Source organism: Canis lupus, chromosome 2 (genome assembly GCF_003254725.2).
Source record: "Canis lupus dingo isolate Sandy chromosome 2, ASM325472v2, whole genome shotgun sequence".
NCBI lineage: Eukaryota > Metazoa > Chordata > Mammalia > Carnivora > Canidae > Canis > Canis lupus.
The window spans coordinates 39,731,706-39,756,648 of record NC_064244.1 but is presented as its reverse complement, the minus strand read 5'-3'; the positions used below and the strand labels follow the sequence as shown (position 1 = coordinate 39,756,648).

At 40.8% G+C, this 24,943-nt stretch overlaps 1 protein-coding gene across 20 annotated transcripts in view; it reads left to right on the top strand.

Annotated features, from left to right (window-relative positions):
- Positions 1–24,943, top strand: part of PPP2R2B (protein phosphatase 2 regulatory subunit Bbeta) — a 440,017-nt gene that overhangs the window by 294,216 nt on the left and 120,858 nt on the right. For 4 of the 20 annotated variants that reach the window (XM_025447686.3, XM_049102505.1, XM_025447687.3 and 1 more), the window contains one exon: positions 22,863–22,889. The exons of the other annotated variants lie outside the window; for them this stretch is intronic. In XM_025447686.3, coding sequence (XP_025303471.1) covers positions 22,863–22,889 — 27 coding nt within the window. The remainder of the gene's footprint in view (positions 1–22,862; positions 22,890–24,943) is intronic. 20 annotated transcript variants of the gene reach the window in all.

Below are 24,943 nucleotides of genomic sequence, written 5' to 3'. Positions count from 1 at the left end.
TACAAATGATTGCCTGGCTCATGTCCCAGTCCTGATGGAGCACACAGGATGGCTCCCTGGTGACACGTGTGAGGGTAGAAGTGGAATTTCACATTTCTCACTGCTGGAAGGGCAGCGTTTTCTACCAGTTGTTCATTCTGAAAGCTCTCTTCAGCTTCAGCCTGTGTGTTCTCAATGGAGGAGAGAAGAGAATGAATTCTGTGTTCCCTATGGTGCATTGAAGCCTAGGGCCAGGTTCCTTTAATCTAAGGAGCCAAAAATGATGATTTCCTCAAGAGCAAATGGCTCCCATTGCCTCTTTGGCTGCAGTGTATCTGTGTCTGCTCTCCCATTCCATCCTGAAATCTGGGGTGCTGCTAGACTAGCCAAGTCAACAACATCCCAACACAAACAGCTTCTTTCATTAAAAAAAAAAAAAAAAAGAATCCCTATTGGAGATGGGAGAGAACAGCCTTGTGTTCTGTACTATTTTGTTTCAGAAAATAGTCCAAATATTAAATATTATAAAATGGAAGAAGCAGTATCTTATGTATCTAAATACATAAGTATTTATTTATTAATGAGTATATGTGTCTATATACAGATTTTTTAAAATTTGCCATTTTTCTAAAGACTGTTCTTCCCAAGCATGATATGAATAAATCTTCACTTGGCTTAGCTTAATGCAGTTGAATTGATTTCTGCCCGCTAACCTGTGATTCCCTCTCAGTGGGGAAGAATCGATAAGATCAGTCAGGCCCACTTTTGCACGTCATCAGGACTGGTTTTAATCTTGGTGGTCCTGCTGCAGACCACTCAATATGGAGGCAGATTGATTGGCAGTCATGTTGGCTGGATGACTTGGTGACCATATTTAGGGCACGTTTCAGCTTATGATGTGCTATACAGTTTTTTGTCCTTTGGGCTTCATAGTGTGGAGTCTATTGTTTTCCTTGTCCTGCAAAGGGCCTCTTGGAATGAAGCATGGGAAAATTAACTTGACAGGGGAGAGAACAGAAAGAGTTTCAAGCAGTATCAGAAAGGAAATTTTACATCATAGAACTGTAGCGCTTAGAGAGGTTTGAATCCAGTTAGGCTTGGGGGAGCAGGCATTGAGTCCAGAAGTAAAGAATGCCCTTAAAGCCACTGGGCTAAAATTCATACTGTCCCCCTCTCTCATTAAGCACACAGAAGCTGCCTCCTCTTTTCTGTCTTTTGAAAATGGCCTCTTCTCTGAATGGTTTAGACAACAGAAATTTATTATGTTATGGTTCTGGAGCTTGGAGAGTCTGAGATCAAGGTGTTGGCAGGGTTGGTCACTTCTGAAGGTCATGAGAAAAAAATTGCTGCTACATGCCTCTTTATTAGCTTCTGATGATTTACTGACAATCTTTGGCATTCCTTCGCTTATAGATGCATCATCCTGATGGCTGCCTATGTGTCATTGTGGCATTCTCCCTGTGTGTGTATCTCTGTGTCCCAATTTCATGTATTTATAAGGGCACCAGTTGTATTGGATTAGGGCCCACCCTGATGATCTCATCTTAACTAATTATATCTGCCATGATTCTGTTTTCAATAAAATCATATTATGGGGGTCAAGATTTGAACATATAAATTTCCCATAACAACCCATAGCAATTACTATTAGTTATTATTATGTGTTGATCATTGTTTGATTCTTAGCTTTTCATGACTTCCTCTTCACTATGGATCTACTTTCTATATACTACACATTAAAAATTGCAAAAAAAATACAGAATGAGGATATTGAAATATCACCACATAGTGTGAATATCTTCTAGTAGCACTGGCTGAAAATTTTTGTCCACAATGTCAGGACATTCGTGGTCCTGAAAAAAGGAACCAAGACAATTGGCCAGCCGAATCCAGCAAGAGAGCAGAGCTAATCATTAGTTACACCCAAAACCATCCAGTTTTGGCAATCTCTCCAACCTTAAGATGCTGGTATCTTCCCACAGTAAGCAGGCAGCAGCCTGCCCAAACCTCAGCAGATGGTGTGGAGTCCCCCGTGCCACTGGCGTCATGCACATTTTAGATTTATTAAAACGCCCATGAAAAAAAGAAATCCCCTTTGGAGCAATAAAGTCCCAAATCCAGCAATTTCCTGCAGTATCATAGCAAAGTCCCCCCGGCTGTTGTTGAGATGGTTAGCCAGTAATTCTTCAAAACGGTTTTCTTCTGACATGTACACAACATTTTCCTTTGTAAGAACCTGAAGGTTTGATTCCTCCAGAGCCCATTACACAGACAGATTGGCCCCTGAGATAATTACAAGAAGATAGTCTAATGGGCTCGATTAAGGAAATCCCATTACCTCCATGAAGAATCACCAGTGAAATGCAAACCCAGACAAGTCTCCCTCCACAAAAAAATACAGTCTCTTACCTAGAAGCATAGAAACAGCAGCATTCAGTCCACCTGTCTATATTTGGAAACTAGGCTGATATTGATCTGTCAAAACAGGGTTGTTGAACTAGAATATTTTTACTCCACTCTATTTCAAAAGAATTTAGGATGACATACAAGGTTGTATCAAATATAACATTTTAGAATAAATTAAAAATTGGATGACCTAAAATTATAGCCTGGGTATTGGGAGCCATTTTTCTAGCACAGGCAAGACTGGCAGCTATAGAAAACTCAGCTCTTCCTAATCTGGCATGATCCTCAGAGCCCTGGGGATTGTCACCACCACCTGAGAGTGACAGCCCCTTGGGTTGTTATTAATACCCCTAGCTATTGAGTCTACCCTGGCATCTAGATGTGTAAGAGGGTGAAAAATTCTCAGGTGTCTATAAGGAAGTATTCTGTCTACCAAGATGCCATTAGTGATTTTATCCTCCTTTCTCAGAAAGGTGGCATTATGGATATACAACATTGTCAGCTCATAATTTTATACTGTCTTCCTTCGCCTGCCACTATTACCTCCAACTTCAGATTTTAAGCTTATTTTAAAAATATATATATATGACATGTGTTTTGGAAGGTGGGAAAAAAATCACTTTGTGAAATCACTAGATGAAAAGTTAAGGGGATGTATTAAGCTCACCTCTTCCCCATGCCCTCTTAGTGTCTATGGCACATACATACATGGAGAAGAGAGGTCAGATGCTAGTTTTGAACCTTCCTTACTGAGAGAACCTCACCACTGTTGACCAGGTATTTTCAAAATCCCAGCAGTGAGTATAGGAGTTATTTTTGGAGTTTGTAAGTTGCAGATTCACACTTCAGATTCCTTTAAGAGTCTGACTCAGTAGAACCGGGGCTAGACCCAGGCATCTGCATATTTAATGTGTTTCTTCATGGCCTTTGGAACACTAATGAGTACTGTCCTTTCTTGTGACCATCATGGTTTTGAGAGTTTTTTGTTTGTTTTTTGCATATTTTTACTCTACCATTCTTTTTTCAAAATGGAATATCCCCTCCCCCAGGTGTGATACCTGTAAAAGCAAAACGTGCTTATTATTTTTCAAAAATTTAGACAATGTAAGAAAAATCATCAATTTTCTGCCATGGAGACAGAATTGCCATAAAATTTTAATGAATACCCAGCAAGAAATTCTCTGTGTGTGTGTGTGTATGTGTGTGTGTATGTATAATTTCTATCATTTAAAAATACTGTTGTAAGTCTGCAGATCCAAATTCGTGAAAGAGAAAGGGAGGCAGGTAGCTTCCACAAGATCTTTTTCTGCCAGTAGTAACAACCAGTACCTTGTCTTCCTTGAGCTCTGGGCCTCTAAGGGCGCTTCTTTTACAATGGCCTATTCCAGTGGTGACTTCACAACTCCCCATACCTCTACTTAGAACAGTTTTCATTAAGGACTGGGTTGCTATTGATTGCTAACTCAGAAGACATGAGGGAAGTGACTGTACCATCTCCAAGATTCTTTTCCTTTTCCCTTTGTTGTACACATCATTTTCCCATCATAGAACTGGTCTCTTTTACCCCTTCTCCACTTGGGAATCCGTATTTGCCCATCGGTTTGCTGCCTTTGGTGTGAACTGTCCTTGAGCAGTTGGCCTCTGAGAGGTCTTCCCTAGCAAAAGCAGGCTCTAAAACCATATTTCCCAAGGTTCTCCATTTACATAATGCTTCATGATCATTGCGCAGTCTTACCCCTCTGAGAATCTCAAGAAAGTAATGATCCCTCACTTCTGAAAACTTGTACATATTTACACTGAGATTTGTGCTTGTGATTTCAGGAGGTCCAAGGAATCTAAGTTAAGGACCTCTGTGGTGATACATCCTCAGCAGACTGAATCCCCTCAAACCTACCAAGGATTCCTAGAGAAATCAGTCATGAATATAAGTATTAAACATCAGTTATCCAGTAGATAACTGTATTGGGGCAATGGAGATACAAAAAGAAATAAGATAGGAGTCTTGTCTTAAGGCTGTCAGTCTAATGGTAGAGGTATATAGACAGTGGCCACAGAATGTGAGAAGTACCATAATGAAACATGGTAAACACTATAATGCTTATACCGCATAATTCTCACTTCTTTCCTTAAACATGATGCCTCCTCTTCCTGTTGTCCATGAAAATCTTCATCAGGAACTTCAAGCTTACTTCTCCACTATCATTTGGACACATCTTTCTTTTGCCCCGCCCTGGCACTTCATGCTCCTATCTCCCTAAAATCTCTATTCGTCCCCAAATGTGTCCTGCTCTGTGGGTCTTATGAGCTATCTCCCTCTGCCTGGTATACTTCCCTCCCCCATCCTTTGCCCTTTGGTCAGGCTGAGTTTTTTTTTTTTTAAGATTTATTTAATTTTTTGAGAGAGAGCAAGCATGATTTGGGGGAGAGGTCATGATCCCAGGTTCCTGAGATCACAACCTGAGCCCAAGGCAGATGCTTAACCAACTGAGCCATCCAGGTGCCCCTGGTCAGGCTGACTGATTTGTCCTGTACTACTAGACTTTGGATGCTTTCTCCAGGGAGCTTTCCCTGATATCCTCAAGTTTAAGTTAAATGCTTCTTTTTTTTTTTTTTTTTTTTTTTTTAAGTTTTTTTTTTTTTTAAGTTAAATGCTTCTACTTGTTACCATAGAATTCTATCCTTACCCTCATTTTAGTATCTTTCGTACTATGCTGCATTTACCTCCTTATATGTCTGTATTCCTCACCAGACAGTGATATCCTCAAGGGCAGGAAGCACCATGTTCATAGTTCTAGTCATACTGGCTAATGCATAATACTTAATAAATTTTTGGATGAATTAATTTACTAATTAGTCAATTTAATAAAAAAAACTCTCAACAGAATTAGTTATAGGGCTTTCAAATATAAGTCAAAGTTGAGAGCCCTCCTACCTCTTTATTCTTTAAGAAATGCTTTCTATAATTAGAACTTTAACAGTGTCTGACCGAGACACTCCTTGTCTGTGAGGAATCTGACTCTTGGTTACTTGGTACACACAGAAGCAGAAACAGAGCTGGGTCAGTTAATTAAGAGATGATCACCCGTCACTTACTTAGCATTCTGTAAAATACCCTGGGGAGTAAAGAATTTATGAATTTCTTCCTTCAAGAACTTCACGTTGGGAACATGAGAGTCCTTTGTGTGGAAACTGGATAGTATATTATGTCGTGCAGATTATAAAATGGTATTTATAGTCACTTCCAGCTTGGTCTTTCTGAGAATATCAGGTTCTTAATAGCATTTCACTGTATTAAACACTCCCATAGCCTGATTGCCAAACCAGACTGGGGATGGAGGAGAGGGATCATATTTTGATGACTTTGCACACCTGAGGATGGCCATAATCCCCTCTTCTGAGTAGGTATCTAGCAACTATTTGTTAAACAAATGCCATCAAAGGAGAGGGAGACACCAGTAATTGTAACACCTAGATGAAGAGTTTCACACCTATAAATTATGAAACCAGGATGAAAGGCTTTTCTTTTTAATTTATTTATTTAACAAGCATTGGGGAATCACTGCACACTGTGTTGGGTGCTATGACAGACCCGCAAGAATTAAGGCGACATCAATGGAAGCCTACCAGCTTCAAAATCAGGTGTACCTGGGGTGGCTCAGTTAAGTGACTGCCTTTGGCTCAGATCATGATCCCAGGGTCCTGGGATAGAGCCCCATGTCAGGATCCTTGCTCAGTAGAGTCTGATTTTCCCTCTCCCTCTTCCCTCCTTCCATGTGCTCTGTCTCTCTCTCTCTCAAATAAATAAATTAAATCTTCAAAAAATCAAGGGTACCTGATTCAAATCCCAGCTCTTCTGCAGGCTTGCTAAGTAACTTTCCATTCATTCCATTGATATTATCATGTTCTAGACAAGGCAGTGTGCTAAGTGTTGAAGACACAACATTAAATATTTCCTATAATTTTGGAGCCTTCACTCACTTTCCTTGGTTTCTTCTGGCTGTAAGGTAGAGCCAACAATATTTTTAAGGAGAGCTACTGGAAGGATTACATGTGATGTGTATGAAAATGCTCAGAACATTCTTGGCATGTTTTAGATACTCAATAAACGCCACTAGAAAGCGCAGTTTTTATAATGTAGTAGGACAGTATAACATAATATAGCCAGGACAAGACAATGAAACCTATGGAATGCAGCTGGAGCTCACTGTCTAAGATGTCAGCCCTGCTACCTATTGAGCCCTTGAAATGTAACTAATCCAAACTGAGATAAGCTATAAGTATAAAATACACACCAGGTTTTAATGACTTAGTATGAAAAAAAGAGAGCTCACTAATACTTTTTTTGTTCATTACATTTTGAAATCATATTTTCACTAAATTTGGTTAAATAAAATGTTGTTAAATTCTACCCGTTTTGGGTTCCTGGGTGGCTCAATTGGTCAAGCATCTGCCTTTGGCTCAGGTTCCTGGGTGGCTCAATTGGTCAAGCATCTGCCTTTGGCTCAGGTCCCAGGATGGAGTCAGCAGGGAGTGTGCTTCTCCCTCTTCTCCTCACCCCTGCTCGTTCTCTCTCTCTCTCTCTCTCTCTTTCTCTCTAGTAAATAAAATCTTAAAAAAAAATTCTACCTGTTTCTTCTTTTGAATGTTGCTACTAGAAAATTTAAAATTATGTATGTAGCTCACATGACTTCTGTTGGGCAGTACTGGGCTTGAGAATAAATAAATGGGTTACTGATTTTTTTAAGATTTTATTCATTTATTCATTTTATTCATTTATTCATGAGATACAGAGAGAGAGAGAGAGAGAGAGAGAGAGAGAGAGAGGCAGAGACACAGGCAGAGGGAGAAGCAGGCTCCATGCAAGAAGCCTGATATGGAACTCGATCCCGGGTCTCCAGGATCACACCCTGGGTTGCAGGTGGCACTAAACTGCTCTGCCACCAGGGCTGCCAGAGTTACTGATTTTAAAAAAGAGCCAATTAGAGATGCCGGAAATGACCCATAGATGGGTCCTATGGGATTGTGATGGAGCAGAGATGAAAACAGAAAGCTGCAGTCATGACGTCATAGCCTCATGGTGCTTTCGGTAGTCGTTACCAGATCCCAGAGCCAGAATATTCTAATCTACTTTAACTCATACCACTTGTGAAGTGTCCCTACCTACACACGTAGGAAAGGGGGTGGAGCCGGGGTGACGGAAAGCTGGCTGAGATGTCATCACTGGTTACAGAAGCTGCTAGGACTAACTTCGTCATTTGGTAGCAGGGTAAAAGCAGCTGAGCTTTAGTCAGATGAGGTTCGAATGTCAGGATTATTCTTCCTGCATGATCTGGGCAGGTTACTTAATCTCTCTGAGCCTCCATGTCCTCATTTATAAAATGATGATGATAATAGTAACTGTATAAGTCTGCTTAGGCTGCCATAACAAAATACCGTGGACTGGGTGGCTTAAGCAACAGGAATTTATGTCTCACAGTCTAGAGGCTGAAAAGTCTAAGATCGGGGCGCTGGCTGACTCATTTCCCCAGCAAGGACTCTCTTCTTGGCTTGCAGATGGCTACTTTCTCTCTGTGTCCTCACGTTGCAGAGAGAAAGCAAGCTCTTTGGTGTCTTTTTAAAGTCATTTTATTTTATTTTTCCTTTATATATTTTTTTACTGATGTATGGTTGACATACAATGTGACATCAGTTTTGAGTGTGTAACATAGTGCTTTTGACAATTCTCAACATTATGCCCTGCTTGCCACAAGTGTGGCTCCCATCTGTCACAATACAACAGCATTACAGTACCATCAACTATATTCCCTATGCTGTACCTTTCATCCCTGTGATGTGTTCATTCCATACTGGAAGCCTGCACCTGCCCCTCCCCTTCACCCCTTTAACCCATCCCCCATCTACATATCCCAGCCAACAACTACCAGTTTGTTCTCTGTATTTATAGGTCTGTCTGCTTTTTGGGGTTTTTTTTTTAAGATTTTAAAAATTTATTTATGATAGAGAGAGAGAGGTAGAGACACAGGCAGAGGGATAAGCAGGCTCCATGCCAGGAGCCCGACACAGGACTCGATCCCGGGACTCCAGGATTGCACCCTGGACCAAAGGCAGGCGCTAAACCGCTGAGCCACCCAGGGATCCCCTGCTTTTTTGGTTTTTGTTGATTTTTTTTTCCAGATTCCTTATATAAGTGAAATGATACGTATTTTCTTTCTCTTTGTGACTTATTTCATTTAACATATACCTTCTAGGTCTATCCATATTGTTCCAAATGGCAAGATTTCATTCTTTTGTGGCTGAGTAATATTTCATTCTGTGTGTGTGTATGTGTGTGCACCACATCTTAATCTATCAGTGGACACTTGAGTTGCTTCTATATCTTGGCTATTGTAAATAGTGCTGCAATAAACAGAGGAGTGCATACATCTTTTCAAATTAGTGTTTTCATTTTCTTTGGGTAAATACTCAGTAGAATTATTAGATCATGTGATAATAACTATTTTTAATTTTTTGAGGATCCTCCATACTGTTTTCCACAGTGCCTGCACCAGCTTGCATTTCCATCAAAACAGTATGAGGCTTCCTTTCTCTCCACATTCTCACCAACGTTTATTTTGTCTTTTTAATACTAGTCATTCTGGCAGGTAGTAGGTGATATCTCATTGTGATTTTGATTTGCATTTCCCTGATGATTAGTGGTATTGAGCATCTTTTTGTGTGTCTGTTCACCATCTATATGTCTTTGGGAAAATGTCTGTTCAGGTCCTCTGCCCATTTTTTAAATTAGATTGTTTGGGGTTTTTTTGGTGTTAAGTTTTTTCATATATATTTTGGTTATTAACCCTTGATCAGATATATCATTTGCAAATATCTTTTCCCATTTGTTAGGTCGTCTTTTAATTTTAGTGATAGTTTCTTTCCCTATACAAAAAGTTCTTTTATGTTGATACAGTCCCAGTAGTTTATACTTGGTTTTGTTTCTCTTGCCTCAGGAGACATATCTAGAAAAATGTTGTTATGACTGATATCAAAGAAATTACTACCTGTGCTCTCTTCTAGGATTTTTATGGGTTCTGGTCTCACATTTAATCATTAATTTTGCATTTATTTTTGCATATGGTGTAAGAAAGTGGTCCCGTTTCATTCTTTTGCATGTAGCTGTCCAATTTTCCCAACACCATTTATTGAAGAGACTATATTTTCCTCTTTGTATATTCTTCATTGTATATTAAATGACCATAAAAGTGTGGGCCTATCTCTTGGCTCTCTATTCTGTGCCAGTATCTGGTTTCTCTTCCTTTGAGGGCACTAATCCCATCATGAGGGCCCCATCCTTGTGACCTTTCTGAACTTCACGACCTCCTAAAAGCCCCACTTCCAAATGCCATCACATTGTTGGTTAGGACTTCAAAATATGAGTTCGTTTGTAACAGTAACTGAATCTTTAGAGTGTTGTGAGGATTGAAGGATCTAGTGAATGTGAAGAATGTGGCATGATGTAAATGCTCAATTGCTAGTATTGTCACTGTCAAATCTGTTTTGTGTACTGATATATCTTCAGCTCTGGAACAATCCCTGCCACGTATGTGGTGTTCAATAAATATTTGTTGAATTAATGAAATAATTCATCATCACATCCAGCAATGACTAATTATTCCATTTGCTGAGATTCCCATGGCACTAAGTAGGATCCTAATTCTCTCGCCCTCAAGGCCACGTCTCTGAATGTAAGTCTGAGTTCTCTCAGGACTGGCCGGCTATTGAGAATGGGCCATTTGGATGACTAAATTGTCTTGTGCTTTGACATTAATGCCCTGCAAGTTGACTCCACCCTGAGGCCACTCCTTCTCTAGCCAGCAAAGCTCACGGCTCTGTGTTTCCCTAATCCTTTCCATCTCTCCACTATATGCAACCATGAGACTCCTTTTCCCCATCCAATTTAATAGTATAAAACCTGCTCTGATTTAGAATCTCTTTTGCAGCTAATCGAACCTTGCGGCTTTCTATTAGCTGTTCGTATTTGCTCTAAGCCCAAGCTGAGGCGTCTGGGATTATTATGTAATAACTTGGGCTCATTTCTGGTCAGTATATACCGTCCCTTTTCATTCTGAAAATCCCCTTGGGGTGCTCTTTCTGTTTGCAAGGGGTGAGGGAAGTAGTTGGAAGAGCTGTGGCCGGGGGGTTGGGGATGGGAGGAGTGTTTGCTATGAGTTATTATCCCACACTTACCAGTATTAAACTGGATTTGACAACCCATAGCCTAGGATTTAAATGATCTAAATCCTTCTTTATTTGGCAGCCTGGTCTCCCTTACTATTTATTGTGCCACCCAATTTATTATCATCGGCACACTTGGAAGCTTTGGTGTGTGGTGCCTTCACAGTCAAGTGATTTATACAAATAATTAAAAAGATGAGGGTTCCCAGCAATGAGATCCAAAGCTGACCTCCCCCCCTCCCTCGCCTCTCATCTGGTTCAGTTCACCTCTCACGTGTTAACCCTTGGCCCCCTTACTTCATCTCCTTGGAAATACATCCTCAGCTTTCTTCAGGAGCTGGGAAGTAAAGGCCCTTCGCAGGGAGCAGCAAGGGTGGTGAGAGCCACAATCTGATTCCAATAATTGGTATCAGGTCTTTCAGTGGGAAGTACAGTGCAAACCCCTTCCATATATTGTGGGATTTCAGTTGTCACACCAGCCCTTGGAGGTAGGCATTGATTTTATTTCATGTGGCAACTGAGCAAGTAGACACGTTGTGTCTCAGTCTCACTAGAACAGGAAGAGTGGGAGAAAGGAGAATTGGAGACTGGGAGGACAGGGTAGGACATGGCCACAGGGTCAGAAGGAATATTGATACACAGGATAGCAGGTAAGTACGTGAGCTTTGAAATCAAACAAACCTGGGGGTGAATTTCAGCTCTTTGTGGGACTCTGAGCATGTAACCATCTGTGCCTCAGTTTCTTCATCTGTAAAATGGGGATAGTGAAGTACTAACACAGGTAATTTGTAGGAGCGAGTGAGATACCATGCTCAGAGCACTTAATACATTTCTCCATCTGTTAAAAGGCGAGAATAATAGTCCCTAACCCACTTACCTTCACCACAACCCTATGAGGTCATATGCATAAAGCACTTTAAAACAGTGCCTGGAAATGCTCGTGTACGTTAGCTGTTATTACTACTGCTCCTACTGCCTTTACTTCCAGTCTCACCATCACCACTACTATTACTACTGTTATTGTGGTTGTCATGATTCAAACTAAATCCCACACAGATCAGTACTATCCAACCAGTGTGTTGCAAAGACCTTGAGGTGGGGCCGTGAGAAGCAGAATTCACCCCATGATAGTAATTATACCTTATACTACTATAAGAACAATCATGCATGTGTGTGCATGTGTGTGTGCATGTGCGTGTGTGCATGCAGGCATGCTTGCTTTACTTTCCCTACCCCAGATCTACACATGCCCTTCTCAAACTAGATGTCAACTCCAGGCTTGCCAGAAGGAGGTTTGATCTAAAACTCTAGCCCATGCTTAGACACAAACAGCCTTCCATTCAAGAACTCCATTTCCTATCATCTTATCTCTCTCGTTTTAAGGCTTGGTATGTATACTTTATTAGGCCATATGTTCTTACTGAAAACCAAATGTTGATGGATGGGTTCTAGAGCAGTTTTTCCTTTATTTAAAATATGGAGCAAAGGTGGCTCTGTTGGGAGCATCTGCTACATTGAAACTAGACAGATGTCCCTTCGCCAATTTCATATCTTACAAAAATATTTCTGTTGACATTGACCTCAAGTAAACTTGCAATCCTATAAATGCCATTATAATTTTTGTACCGCTCAGCACTGTGCTTTGGAAATATAATAAATTTTATCCTGTGTTGCCATATAATTTGCACTGAATGTGCTCCTTGCTACTCGTCTATAGTTTGTAGATTATGAAATAGCAGCCTCACTGATAGAGATTTGCAAAGGAAGCAATGCCGAGGGTTCGCACTGGCTTGGAAGTCTAAATTTGACCCAAATTTTCTCCCATATCCTATACTGAGAGCCAAGATTAATGTGGAATACTCCAAAATGATTTGTATGGCATGTATATGTCAATAATTTATGGGCACTGGATAGTGCTTTCAACACAACTCTGCTTTGCTGAAGCAGTGGCAGCAGAAAATGGGCTTTAGAAACCATTTTTATGCATTAAGTATGTGATCTTGTGAGTTATGTACCTTTCTAAGCCTCAATCAAGTTCTGCTGCTGTAGGTATGTGTAGAAGGAGAACCATTCTTACAGTACTGCTTGAGGATGAAATGAAACGATGCATTTAGATTTTGTAGCCCCATCCCTAATGCAAAGTACTCAAAGAAGTGTTAATTATTTGTACTTCCTCTTCCTGGTTTACATATTTCTGAACTTTTAAAAAAGATTTTATTTTTTTAAGGATTTAAAGAAAGAGCACAAGCTAGGGTGTGGGGGCAGAGGGAGAGGGAGAAGCAGACCCCCCACTGAGCAGGGGGCCTAAGGAGGGGCTCAATCCCAGGACCCTGGGTTCACAACCTGAGCCGAAGGCAGAGGCAGACACTTCACCAACTGAACCACATAGGCACCCCCTGAACTTATATTTTGTAAATTTTGTCGATATTGTCTTCATTGGCGATTGTAGTATGATGGTGATAGCGTTAGGAATGTTATTACTGTGCAGGGTAATAATCATCAATTTTACACTTGTTTTTGGAAACTTTTTCTATGTCCACTTCTATTTCTGCAAGTTTGCTCTTCATTCATCATGTCAGGGCCTGAGTCGCTGTGGAAATTCCGAATCTTGCCTCCTTTCTATTTCTGCCCATCCTCCATGTCAGCTGTCACTTGGTTTTCACTTCCTCTGCAGAGGAGCTGGAGTTTCTGTGAGTTTGGAGCTGAGAGCCCGAGGCATCACACAGAATATTAGCGCTTAGCACTGCTGTGGCATTTGTGTTAAGAAGGACTTTGCAAACCTTTTCATGAATGTATGTTAGAAATTCTTTTTTTTTTTTTTTCTCTTGCGGTCAAGAGATGTTATTGAAATTCTGATTCTCGTACTGAGCCCTGTGCTGAGTGGCTTACCTCTGACCTTTCACCATAACTGAGCAGCAGAATAAATGAATGATGATTTCAGCTGCCTCCTTTCCTCCTCGGGTAATGAATGAGTCAGCATCAGGGACTTTGCCAGGAGGCCTGAGTCATAAATATCCCTGCAATCCATCAAAAATCCCCACAAAAGGTTGTTTTTAAACAGTAAATGAGTACTTGGACCTTATCTCAATCATCATATCAGTGGGAGAGATTTATAATTCTAACTTTGGGGGAGAAAAGAAAGCTATAGCCAACAGTATGGGTAGATTAGTTGGAACCCATTGTGCGATGATAAACTTCTCATGAAGGAAAGAAAGACAAAAAAATCTCAATGAACATACCCACTCTGCCCCCCACATTTTTGTCCCTCGTGTCCCACTTCCCACCCCCCTCTCTTTCTAACCTTTATTAAAGGCTCATCAGATGCTATGCCTGGTGCTAGCTCCTTTATTTGCATTATCTCATTGAATCCTCACAACTAAGCTATAAAAGAGGAAAGATTTTTCTTCACTGTTTACCAAGGAGGAAACTGGGAATAAGAATAACTGACACTCCCAAGATCTTCCAGTTAATATGCGGCAGGACTGTGCTCTGACCCCAGATCCATCTGACTTCAAAGCCCGAGCTCTTAATTACTCAGTTATCCTCTCTGGGAGGCCAGAGAAAATGAAGAGGGAGAGGAGAATATTCAGAAATGCAAGTTGACCTTCTCTGTGCTATATAAGATGCTAATTATTTAGCAACAGATATAGGATGGTATAAAGTCTCTGGCAAAATAATTTAATTTTTCTGCCAAGTACTATAAAAAGAGAGCCCCTAAACAGATACCATAAGACCCTAAAAAGTCCCAACAGCAGACTGTATTCCTGGGGATGCACTGAACATCAAGGACCCCGCCATACTGCAGATTTTGCAGACATTTACAATGCCGGTAATTGCAATAATTACACATACCTGAAAGTGCCCTGTTTTCCCTTCATCCATTCTAGCTAACTTGGAGTGCAGTCTGCCATCAGGGATGCCTTTGTGATATGTATGATATTTTATTTATGAGAAGATTAGCAAAATATGATTGTTGGATTCGCTAATAAAGAGGCAATTGGAAAGGGAGCCAGCTGGCATGCCACATGTAGCTCCGGCAGGAAGACACATCTAATCTGTGTTTTTCTCTCCAAACTCACACCTAGTAGGTGCCTAGAGCTTTCTCCCTCCCTCTTTCCATTAAGTGCCTCAAAGACCTCATCAGTTTCTTCTGAAAATGCAGAGAATATCTCTGCCTACATTGCCTGATCAGACTCCCCATGACTCTTGAGGCTGTTCTTTCTAATGATGAAAGTTAATCTTCCACACACATTGGAGCATGAATTTGTCCAGTTGGGAAGGACAGGAGAGCAGTGTTAAGGCATGGGCTCTGGAGTCCAAAGGACCCACAGGGATTGGTTAACTCTGAGATACCCGATCTCTCTCCCTTGGTGAAAACGAACACACACACTTGCAGTTTTCACTACCTGATAAGTAATGACTCTCGTTACTAACTATGGAAGAGTCTCATTTCAAAATATTCCATGTATGGGAGTCATGCAGTAGGACAGAGAATGCTGGAGGTTAAACCATTTTTTTTCTTCCTAATTCTGAACTCAAAAGAGATAGCAGTCACTAAATCAATGTCTCTCTCACCCATCTTTCAGTGAGATGGGAATCATTGCATTTTTTAAATGAGATATTTTGTAATAGTTAAAATTATACATGCCCATTACAGGAAACAGAAATTTATCTCAGCAAAGCAAAAGCAAAATTTAAAGCCTTAGAATGTTGCACTTTGAGGCTTAATACACTTCCTTCTTGTGATTTTTTAATTTAATGAGTGTGTTTACCATAGTTGAGTGGATCCACACTCTTTGCAGTGAAGGGAAGTGTCTCTGAGCTAAAACCCTGAGACCTTGTTCTTGACACTGTTTTCTACTGAGTGAAATTTAGTATATAGTTAGTGAATTTTGTATTTCCCCAAAGATACTTAAGAAAATGAGCTCCAAAAGGGCCCCTTTGTAGACCCACCTCACAACTGGAGTGGACTAGTTCTGTGGGACGAAACCTAACCCTCAGTCCTTCAACACTTAGTCCTTTTGAAAACTTCTCCCTGAACCAGAGTCATAGTATATGTTAGAGTTAGAAGGACATGTAAGTCAGTCTGTTCACACATCTACTTAGCCACAGAAGGTACTTTTCCTTTTGGAATCTGGAATTTTACAAAGCCCGTTATGAATCCTGGGGATTGCCCAGGATTTATGAACATAATGGACTTTGGGTGATTTATACAGCAAATGAGACTGTGGGAAACACTTCATAGTTTTCTTAAGTGAGATCCCAAGAGCCTGAGGTTCAGAACCTTGTAGTTGTAAAGATACTGACTCAGGGACCACACTGTCCGGATTTGAAGCTTGCCTCCACTACTAAGTGGCTTTAGGCACTTGTTAGGCAAGTGACCTAGCCTTCCTCAGCCTTGGTTTCTTTCTATGTTAATTAAAATAACAGTACCAACTTGTAGATGTGCTGCAACAATCAAGTGAGTTCATGCATTTTTGGTGCTTAAAAGAGTACCTAAGATACTGTTAAGTAAATACTAGTTTTGGCACTGTTACTGGTAATCAAAGGTATCTGTGTTTATACTCAGCCACACCCCCTTCCCCATGATCTCTCAAAATCTCTCTCTTGAACTCTAAACCTTCTGGGGATAAAAATTCTTGTGCTCTATTCTGTGCTGCTCTGCACCTGGGTCACCACCTGGTTTGGCATAGATGCTTATTAGTTAGCTCAAATTGGCTAAAAATCCCAGTTTTCTCCTGGTTATTCGGTGCCTGGAGATGACTTGACTCTAGGCCACGTGGGGTGGGTATATAATGGTGAAGAAAGAAGCCTCAGTGGATGGTATGCTCTTTGCTTACCACCACCTCCCAACACCGATTCTTCCCTTTAACTCCTGATTGCCTCAAGATAGAAGAGAGACCATGAAACCGTAGCTGTTGGTGAGATTTGTTTCTCATTTATACATCCAGTGCCTCGGAGTTACCCATTCATAGTTTCCTGGTCCTCATTTTCATTCCCTCTGCATGCTGTACTGGGTGCAAGGGAGTAAGTGGGGATGATGCTTATGGTGGGGAAGCTGTACAGTAGATGTTAAGTACTAGTGGGATAGGTTCTCTGGCAGGAAACTCAGAGTTGCCTAGGGAACCTTAGGAGAGTCTGTGAACCATTTTGAAAAGTAAGGAAGACCATTTATTTAGCTTAAATAGAAAGCAAGACTCTCCTTGATAAAGAATAGAGTAGGTAGGTCTTATGGGTTTGAAGATTTTCTTATCCTATGCACTCTTGTATTTTCTGTCCTAATGAGAAGGTAGTACATTAAAAATTAGATTCTTTTTTAAATTTTTAAAAATTTTTTATAATAAAATTTTTTATTGGTGTTCAATTTGCCAACATACAGAATAACACCCAGTGCTCATCCCGTCAAGTGCCCCCCTCAGTGCCCGTCACCCATTCACCCCCACCCCCCGCCCTCCTCCCCTTCCACCACCCCAGAATTAGGAGTCTTTATGTTCTGTCTCCCTTTCTGATATTTCCCACACACTTCTTCTCCCTTCCCTTATATTCCCTTTCACTATTATTTATATTCCCCAAATGAATGAGAACATATAATGTTTGTCCTTCTCCGATTGACTTACTTCACTCAGCATCATACCCTCCAGTTCCATCCACGTTGAAGCAAATGGTGGGTATTTGTCATTTCTAATGGCTGAGTAATATTCCATTGTATACATAGACCACATCTTCTTTATCCATTCATCTTTCGATGGACACCGAGGCTCCTTCCACAGTTTGGCTATTGTGGACATTGCTGCTAGAAACATCGGGGTGCAGGTGTCCTGGCGTTTCATTACATCTGTATCTTTGGGGTAAATCCCCAACAGTGCAATTGCTGGGTCGTAGGGCAGGTCTATTTTTAACTCTTTGAGGAACCTCCACACAGTTTTCCAGAGTGGCTGCACCAGTTCACATTCCCACCAACAGTGTAAAAGGGTTCCCTTTTCTCCACATCCTCTCCAACATTTGTGGTTTCCTGCCTTGTTAATTTTCCCCATTCTCACTGGTGTGAGGTGGTATCTCATTGTGGTTTTGATTTGTATTTCCCTGATGGCAAGTGATGCAGAGCATTTTCTCATGTGCATGTTGGCCATGTCTATGTCTTCCTCTGGGAGATTTCTGTTCATGTCTTTTGTCCATTTCATGACTGGATTGTTTGTTTCCTTGGTGTTGAGTTTAATAAGTTCTTTATACAAAATTAGATTATTTCTTATAACTCAGTGTTTGTGGTCAACTTATACCACCTTCAACATGTAGAAGAATTAAGATCATTTCCTCTCAAAGACAGGCTTTCTAACATTGAGATACACACATGCATATCCAAGCTTCCAGACACCTGCATCCATTTCCCTGTGGCTGGTGATTTTTCCCTCTGAAATGTCTTTTTTCTTTCTGAAAGTGTAGTGGCAGAAAGATAGAGTTTGGTCATGCTGTGTTTTTACTTTCTATTTTCCTGATAAAACTGTAACACTGCAGAGGAACTCAAATCTAATCTTCAATATATTTAGCATGAAAGCAATAAAAAGCATTAATTCACTCCAGAAAGAGTGAAATACAGTCGGGTACTCAAAGGAAGAATCACCATGGAAACTGTTTTCTTGAGATTCTGTACTCTCCAGGCTCCAGGCACGACTATGTGAAGAAAGGAAGGTGAAGGGAAGAGAAGAAATACCTTGCCCTTTCTGTTGTCACTAAAATGCTGCAGAGGAATTGCCATAAATTATTGATTGCATGAGTAGAAGTATATATGAATTAGAATTATTAAACTGTTGTCTTTTCTTTTTTTTTTTTTTAACTGTTGTCTTTTCAATGAGTGTGTAAGAGCATGCAGAGAACCTGTTCGTCACTGTTCTCCCTTCCTTGCTGTCAAATCCTATTGAGCAATCAAAGAGCTATCCTAAGGTCAAAAGTTGGCAGAGAAGCATAAGGAATTACGATGATTAAAGAATTCTGGGAGCCAGAAGTAAAGTACAACGATTTTGCAAACAACTCCCACATACACTTGCCTTTGTATACCGTGTCTGGATGGTTATAGTTTCAGAATTTTTTCAAAGATATTAAATATGTAAAGATCAAAGGCCAGCTCTTGCCTTTGGGACCGTGATAATGGGATGTGATGGAATGTCCCAAAGGAATTGCTTTTGGATTAAATTCATTCTGTGTTTATGTGCACATGCATCTTACAATGCGCCCACTTTTCTTGCCTTCTCTATTTTTACCAGTCCATAGGTTTTCTTCCCTGAAACTATACTATCTCCATTTAATAGCTCTGGTAATAATATCTGCCATGTGTTAAATGTTTTCTATGAGTCGGTCACTGGGCTGAATCCGTTGCCTGACACTCCTAAGAGCATGGACTTTTATTTGGGTACCATTATTCTTATTTAGCAAAATGACTGATTCAGTAAGTGCTCACTAAGAAAATAATTATGTTCTTATATAATTCTCACAACAGCCCTAATGAGAAAGTCCCTAATACACAGATGAGGGAACAGGGATTTTGTGATGACAGCTGAGGATATGCAGAGAACCAGTGAGTTTCAAAACCTGGATTTGAAACCATGCATGAATCCAAGACCATGGTTTTCACAGCAACACTAAGGTTTCATCCTAGAAGACACAGAAAACCTGTCTTTTTAATTTCTGTGCAAGCTAATAACTGCTGAGGGTCTGAGCACATACATTGGCCCTCAATGTATTCATAACAAGAACATATTTAGAATCCACCATTGTACCAGGCACTATTCTGAATATAAAAATTGAAAATAAGATAAAGTCTCTTCCTTCAAGTTGCTTACAGTCTTTAGGAAATGTTGCCATGTATGAATAACCAAAATAGTCAGTGGTTCAGAGAAGAGAGAGATTAAGAGATCCGTGAAGGAAGATTCATCCTGGTCTTTCCAGAATGGGAAGAGCTACCAAAGGGTCAAAAAGAAAGTAATAAAAATGAACAATTTGGATAAGACAGCATGATTTTAAGCAAAGAGGTGGGAGCAAGTGACAAGAGTTTGGGGACCATTGTGATGCTCAGGGCATGTATTTTGGTACAATAAGTTTGAACAAGGAAGTTGACAAGTGGCCCATGAGTGAAGAACCTTGAACTCTGGAGCAAAGAGGTCCAAATATTACACTGTCAACACAATGAGCTTTTAAGGGATGTTTATTGATACTAAAGTATTAATTAATTAGAGTGCATTGTTTACTCATGTTTTGCTCGAAGATTTTTACATACCTATACACCCCTGTCACCATTACCAAGATCAAGATATAGGAGACTTTTGGGGCCCTATGCCCCTTCTGACTGAACTCCTCCCTGCCCCCAAGATATCACTGTCTGACTCCCATGTAAGTGTTCAAGGGAAGTAATGAAAAGGCCAATGACATAGTGGAGAGTAACAACCAGAATAATGATGTCTCTGATGTAGCATGGAGTGTGAAGGTGAGAGATTTCAAAGAGGGAGCGCAGCCAGGAGGACGTTATAAGGTTCACATACCCCCTATCCACCCATGTTGGACATGTATTGGGCACCTACTGTGTACCATACCCTTACACTGGGGCTACCACAGTAACTAGCATACACTCTCTCGGTGAGAAGACCAACAAACAGAGAAGCAGTTACTTTCCCTTGTAGCAAGTGCTGAAATAGGAAGAAGTACCAGCTGCACTTAAAATGGGCACCTAACCCAGAAGAGTAAAGTCAAAGAGGCCTTCCCAGAGGAAGAGATGCCCTCCCTGAGGCTTAAGGACAAACAGAGGTGAGCCAGACCAAGGCAGGGATTGAGATGGATATGGGTCCAAGCAGAGAAGGAGTATCTATAAAGGAACAAAGAAGACAAATGGCCATATTGAAGTAGAGGCTTGGGCAGAGCAGAATGGTCGGAGACAAGGGGCTTTGCAAGTGAGAGAAGTAGCCAGACTTCGTAAATGATACTCTGTCACAGGAGCCATGCCACACCAGGTCTTTTCAACACCAGCATATAATCCTGGCAACCCAATGGCACAAGTCGGTGTCTTTTGTTTGTAATATTTCAGATGCTTAGTATGGCATGCCTTCTCATTGTTGCTTTTTTTGTAAGCAGCTCACCTGGTTGTCCGTCATTTCTCTTTGAAGCTGAGCCAGAAAAACCAGCCAGGCAATGAAACTTCCAGCATCTTTCACCTCCCTCTTGAAGATGAAGCAACTTTTCTTAGATTGTTTTTACATTCTTTATCTCCTTTTTTCTGGAGTGGTCTAGGCTATGCTGATTTTCCAGGCCACCTGTCTGCCCTGACTTGTCCAGCAGGTTTCCTTGCACAGCCTTGAGCAAGCAGGGGGTTCAAACTACCCCTTTTCCTCTTGACCATGAGCAGGTGACTCAGTAGGCAGAATGTGGCCTTCGTAGCCCTGAGTTACTGACTCTCCTGACCTGGATAAGTTAATGTTTCTGGGCCACAGCTTCCCTGTTTGGAAATAGTAATACCACCATATATAATGCCAGTGAGTAAAATATAATACAGCAAATCCCTAGGCAGTGTCTAACACATAGTAGTATAGATCCTCCAAAAATGTTATGCAGATACAGTAATGCGAAGTGGTTTAGAGACAGCCTATGTTTGAGGCCCTGCCAAAGGATGCTGGGTTACTCTGGGCGAATCACACACACTCCCATGCCTCAGTACTCTTATCTGTAAAATGGGGGTCATAATGACATCCCCCTCATGGTTTTATTGTGAGGGTTAAATGAGTTAATGCATTTAAAGTGCTTCATATAGTATCTGGTGTATATGTTTGTGTATGTGTGTGTATATTTGTCTATATATCCCCTATTAGTAGTGTTGATATTAATCTTCATAATCGTTATTTTCTATAGTACTTGGTCATATCTGTGAAAATCAGAGAACAATGTTTGCTTACCTTGTAGGGTTGCTGCCAAAAGCAGCTAAGGAGGAGGTGTAGTGGCTCAGTGCCAGACACAGTGGGCCCCCGATCATGTTTGTTGAATGAATGAGAGCAAAGTGCTTCTCTCTAAATGTTTTCTATAAATGTTTCATCTTAATGATCAGTGGGGGCCTCCTCATGAAAAGAAGTGCCAAAGGGGTTCACAGGGTGACAGTCTGGGCTCGGGCCTGGTAGATTCTGATTATGTCAAACAAAATAGATTCAGATCAGTCTATTTGGCGCCATTGAAACTGTGCCAGAGAGTAGCAAATTGTGATTTCACGTTGGGGGAATGCCAGCATCCAGATTTACAAATCAAAGCAAACCTACCTATTTCTAGTACCTTCTCTCTCCCCTCAATGGGCGTTGCTTATGTCTGAAAGAGCTTCTGGATGTTTCACAAAATCAGGCCCCAGATGTTTGAAAGACTTTAGCAGACAAGGTAATCAATCCATTTGGTGGCCAGATGCTGTCTGAAAATTTTCCTGCTACAGCACTGTGAGTTTCTAAATTCATTAGAAACATAAATTAATTAAATCTAATCAACAGTGGGTGATGCAGAAGATTAAACAGTGAAAAACAAATACATTTCCAACTAGGGTCATATTAGATGCAGAGAAAACACTCCACTTTGGAGGTGAAAATCAGATTAACCCTTTGTGTGGTTCTCAAAAAAACCTTGGCCAAATCTGAGACCCCAGGTGAGCCTATGGTTGTTCCCACATAAGTCCGCCCTAGTGGGTTCAGTGATTTCTCAAGAAATAAGCTGTTTCTCTAAATTAGAAGAGTTCTGGAGTGGTCTTACTTTGTTATGCATTAATAGAGGGAAAATCTCCACCATACTTTTATCATGAAAGCCTCTGGAAGTTCTGCAAGGCATATGCACTGTGCATATAACAGTATTTCCCAAAAGCAAAACCACACCCTGGATAAATTTTAAAACAGAGTGAAGCATCCTTCTATATTCCACACTAGAATAAGTTACCTGAGTTCAGTGTTCTTGTTTATCTGTGGTGAATCCCCAATATCTAGGATAGTTTCTGGCACATAGTAGATGCTCTGTAAATATGTGTTGAATGAATTGTGGATGAACTAGTTTCAATATAGATATCTGAGTTAGAGATTTCCCAGATGAGTCCTCAAGATGTAAGATAAAGTGTGAGCTATTTCCCAAAAGTATTTCAACTTTTTTCACCCATGGATCAGAATCTTGAGGGACTAACCCATAAGGTATATTTTAGAAAACTCGGCTCTAAAGCATTATTGTATAGCACCCCCTAACCTTTGTCCCATATCTTTTACCCTCAGTCTTAATGGAACTAGAGAAGACTCAGGGTGAGTAAATTGTGAATTTATGGGGCCAGCTTTTGGGTGGGAGGCTGTTCTTCAAGGATGTGCTCAGCTCCATGAAGAGGCCAGACTTTAGCTGTGGAATTGACTCATTCTACACTATGGTTTGCCTCTGTAGACAAATGGCCAGACTATGTGGACAAATGCATTCCTTCCTTATGTGCAGCCTTGTGGAGGTATCCATTTCCAGAGGATATGAGCAAGCACCCAAGACCAGCGGCTGCTAACTCAGATGCCTACAGAGGCAATAACATCAAAAATGAAGGTAGAGAGGTAGAGAGCAACCTTAGGAGGACAAAGGGGAGCTGACATTTGGCTTCAAGGTTGGGGAACAGTAGGGAGTGGTCAGTTCAAGCCCTTGCGCCCTTCTAAATGAGGCAGCCATTTCCCAGCCCAGGCCCAGAGTGGCTGTGTGGGAATACCAGTCCAGTGGTACCCAACCATTAATTTCTAAAGAAATTGAAAATCTGCATTGTTTATACACAACTTCATAATTTCTAAATGTAAGCATCCCGTTCCAAAGATTGGAGATCTTCATGTGGACTAACATTGCAGTGTCAAATAAAACAATCCTGCTGGCCAGATATGATGGTACACTGTAGGTGGTGGTCTCTGGACTATTTGTTCCTATGATACAGAGTGTGGGGCCTTGCTCTGCCTCTCTGGCATCCATATGGAGAAACAACCCATTATCCTATTTATCCAATGCCTATGGCATGCTAAGCATCACGCTCAGCTCCTTACTTTCCTTAGTTAGTGCCCGTAACACTCTACCAAAGTGGTACCAGTATAATTTTATTTTACATATAATAAAACTGAGATTCAGAGAATTCAGGTAACTTGTTCAAAAGCACATCTGTTATAAGTGGCAGAGCTGAATGGGTTCTCTCTGACCTCTAAAGTGATGTTGTCTACCATTCATTGTATTACTTTTGGGCAAAACATTTTTCTAATTCTTATTTACTGCTATGCATGTCGAGCACCATGCTAAGTGCCTTGCATAAATTTACTCATTTCAGTGTTGGTATAATACCACCCCCATTTTACAGATTAGGGTAACTGATGGGGAGAAAGAAGTTAAGACTTCTGCCCATAATAAGCACTGGATATTATATAAGACTGATAAATCACTAACCTCTACCTCTGAAACCAGTAATACATTCCATGTTAATGAATTGAATTTAATTTTTTTAAATACCATAAACTGAAGAAAAAAAAGAAAAGAATTATTGACCAGCGATGCTGGAATTAAAACCGGAGCTAGGAGACTGCCATTGACTCCTTTATAGAATTGCTTCGCAAAACCACGCCCCGGATTAGGCACACAGAAGGTGCTCAGCAAATAGTTTTCCATTGACACCAAGCCCCATTTTCAGCTGTGTACACTCTAGGGATCCTGAGCCTAAGGGTGGGGTTGGCGCCTCTGGGTAGCCTGCTCTTTCACCCGTTATTTCTTGTGACTCACCAGAACCTGGCCCTCTAGCAACCTTCACTGTGTCACTTTGCTAACTCCAGACATGCAGAGCAAGGACGGACAGGTCCTAGAAACTGGCTCAGCCACTAGGGAACTGTCTAATCCAGAAAGCCCTTCTCAGCAATTGGGCAATCCAACTCAAACTGCGTGTTTGACTGAAATAGTTCACTAGGTCAGACTTCTTGGCATAGAAAGCTCTTCCCACCCAGTCTCTGGTGTTCTGTTCTCTTTCTTCCTGAAAATTGAACAGGGTGGAGACTGGTTTAGACAGGGCTAGAATTTAAGAATCAGAGGGTGTGTATACATTTTATAATGTGTGAGTTTTCATATGTGATTCCCTCAGGAGAATAAGGCAAATGTAGATCTTAAAGAGAATGAGGGAAGTTTAGTTGGTTTTTAAATTTTCATGATGGTACAGGTGTGCTACACCCAATTTGACTGAAAACCAAATGTGTGCATGGTGTGTGTGTGCATATGTGCAAGAACAATATTGGAGAATATGAACCCAAGTGATAACCCAGGTAATAACCGTTAACAAATATTCTAGAAAACCTTACTTTCATTG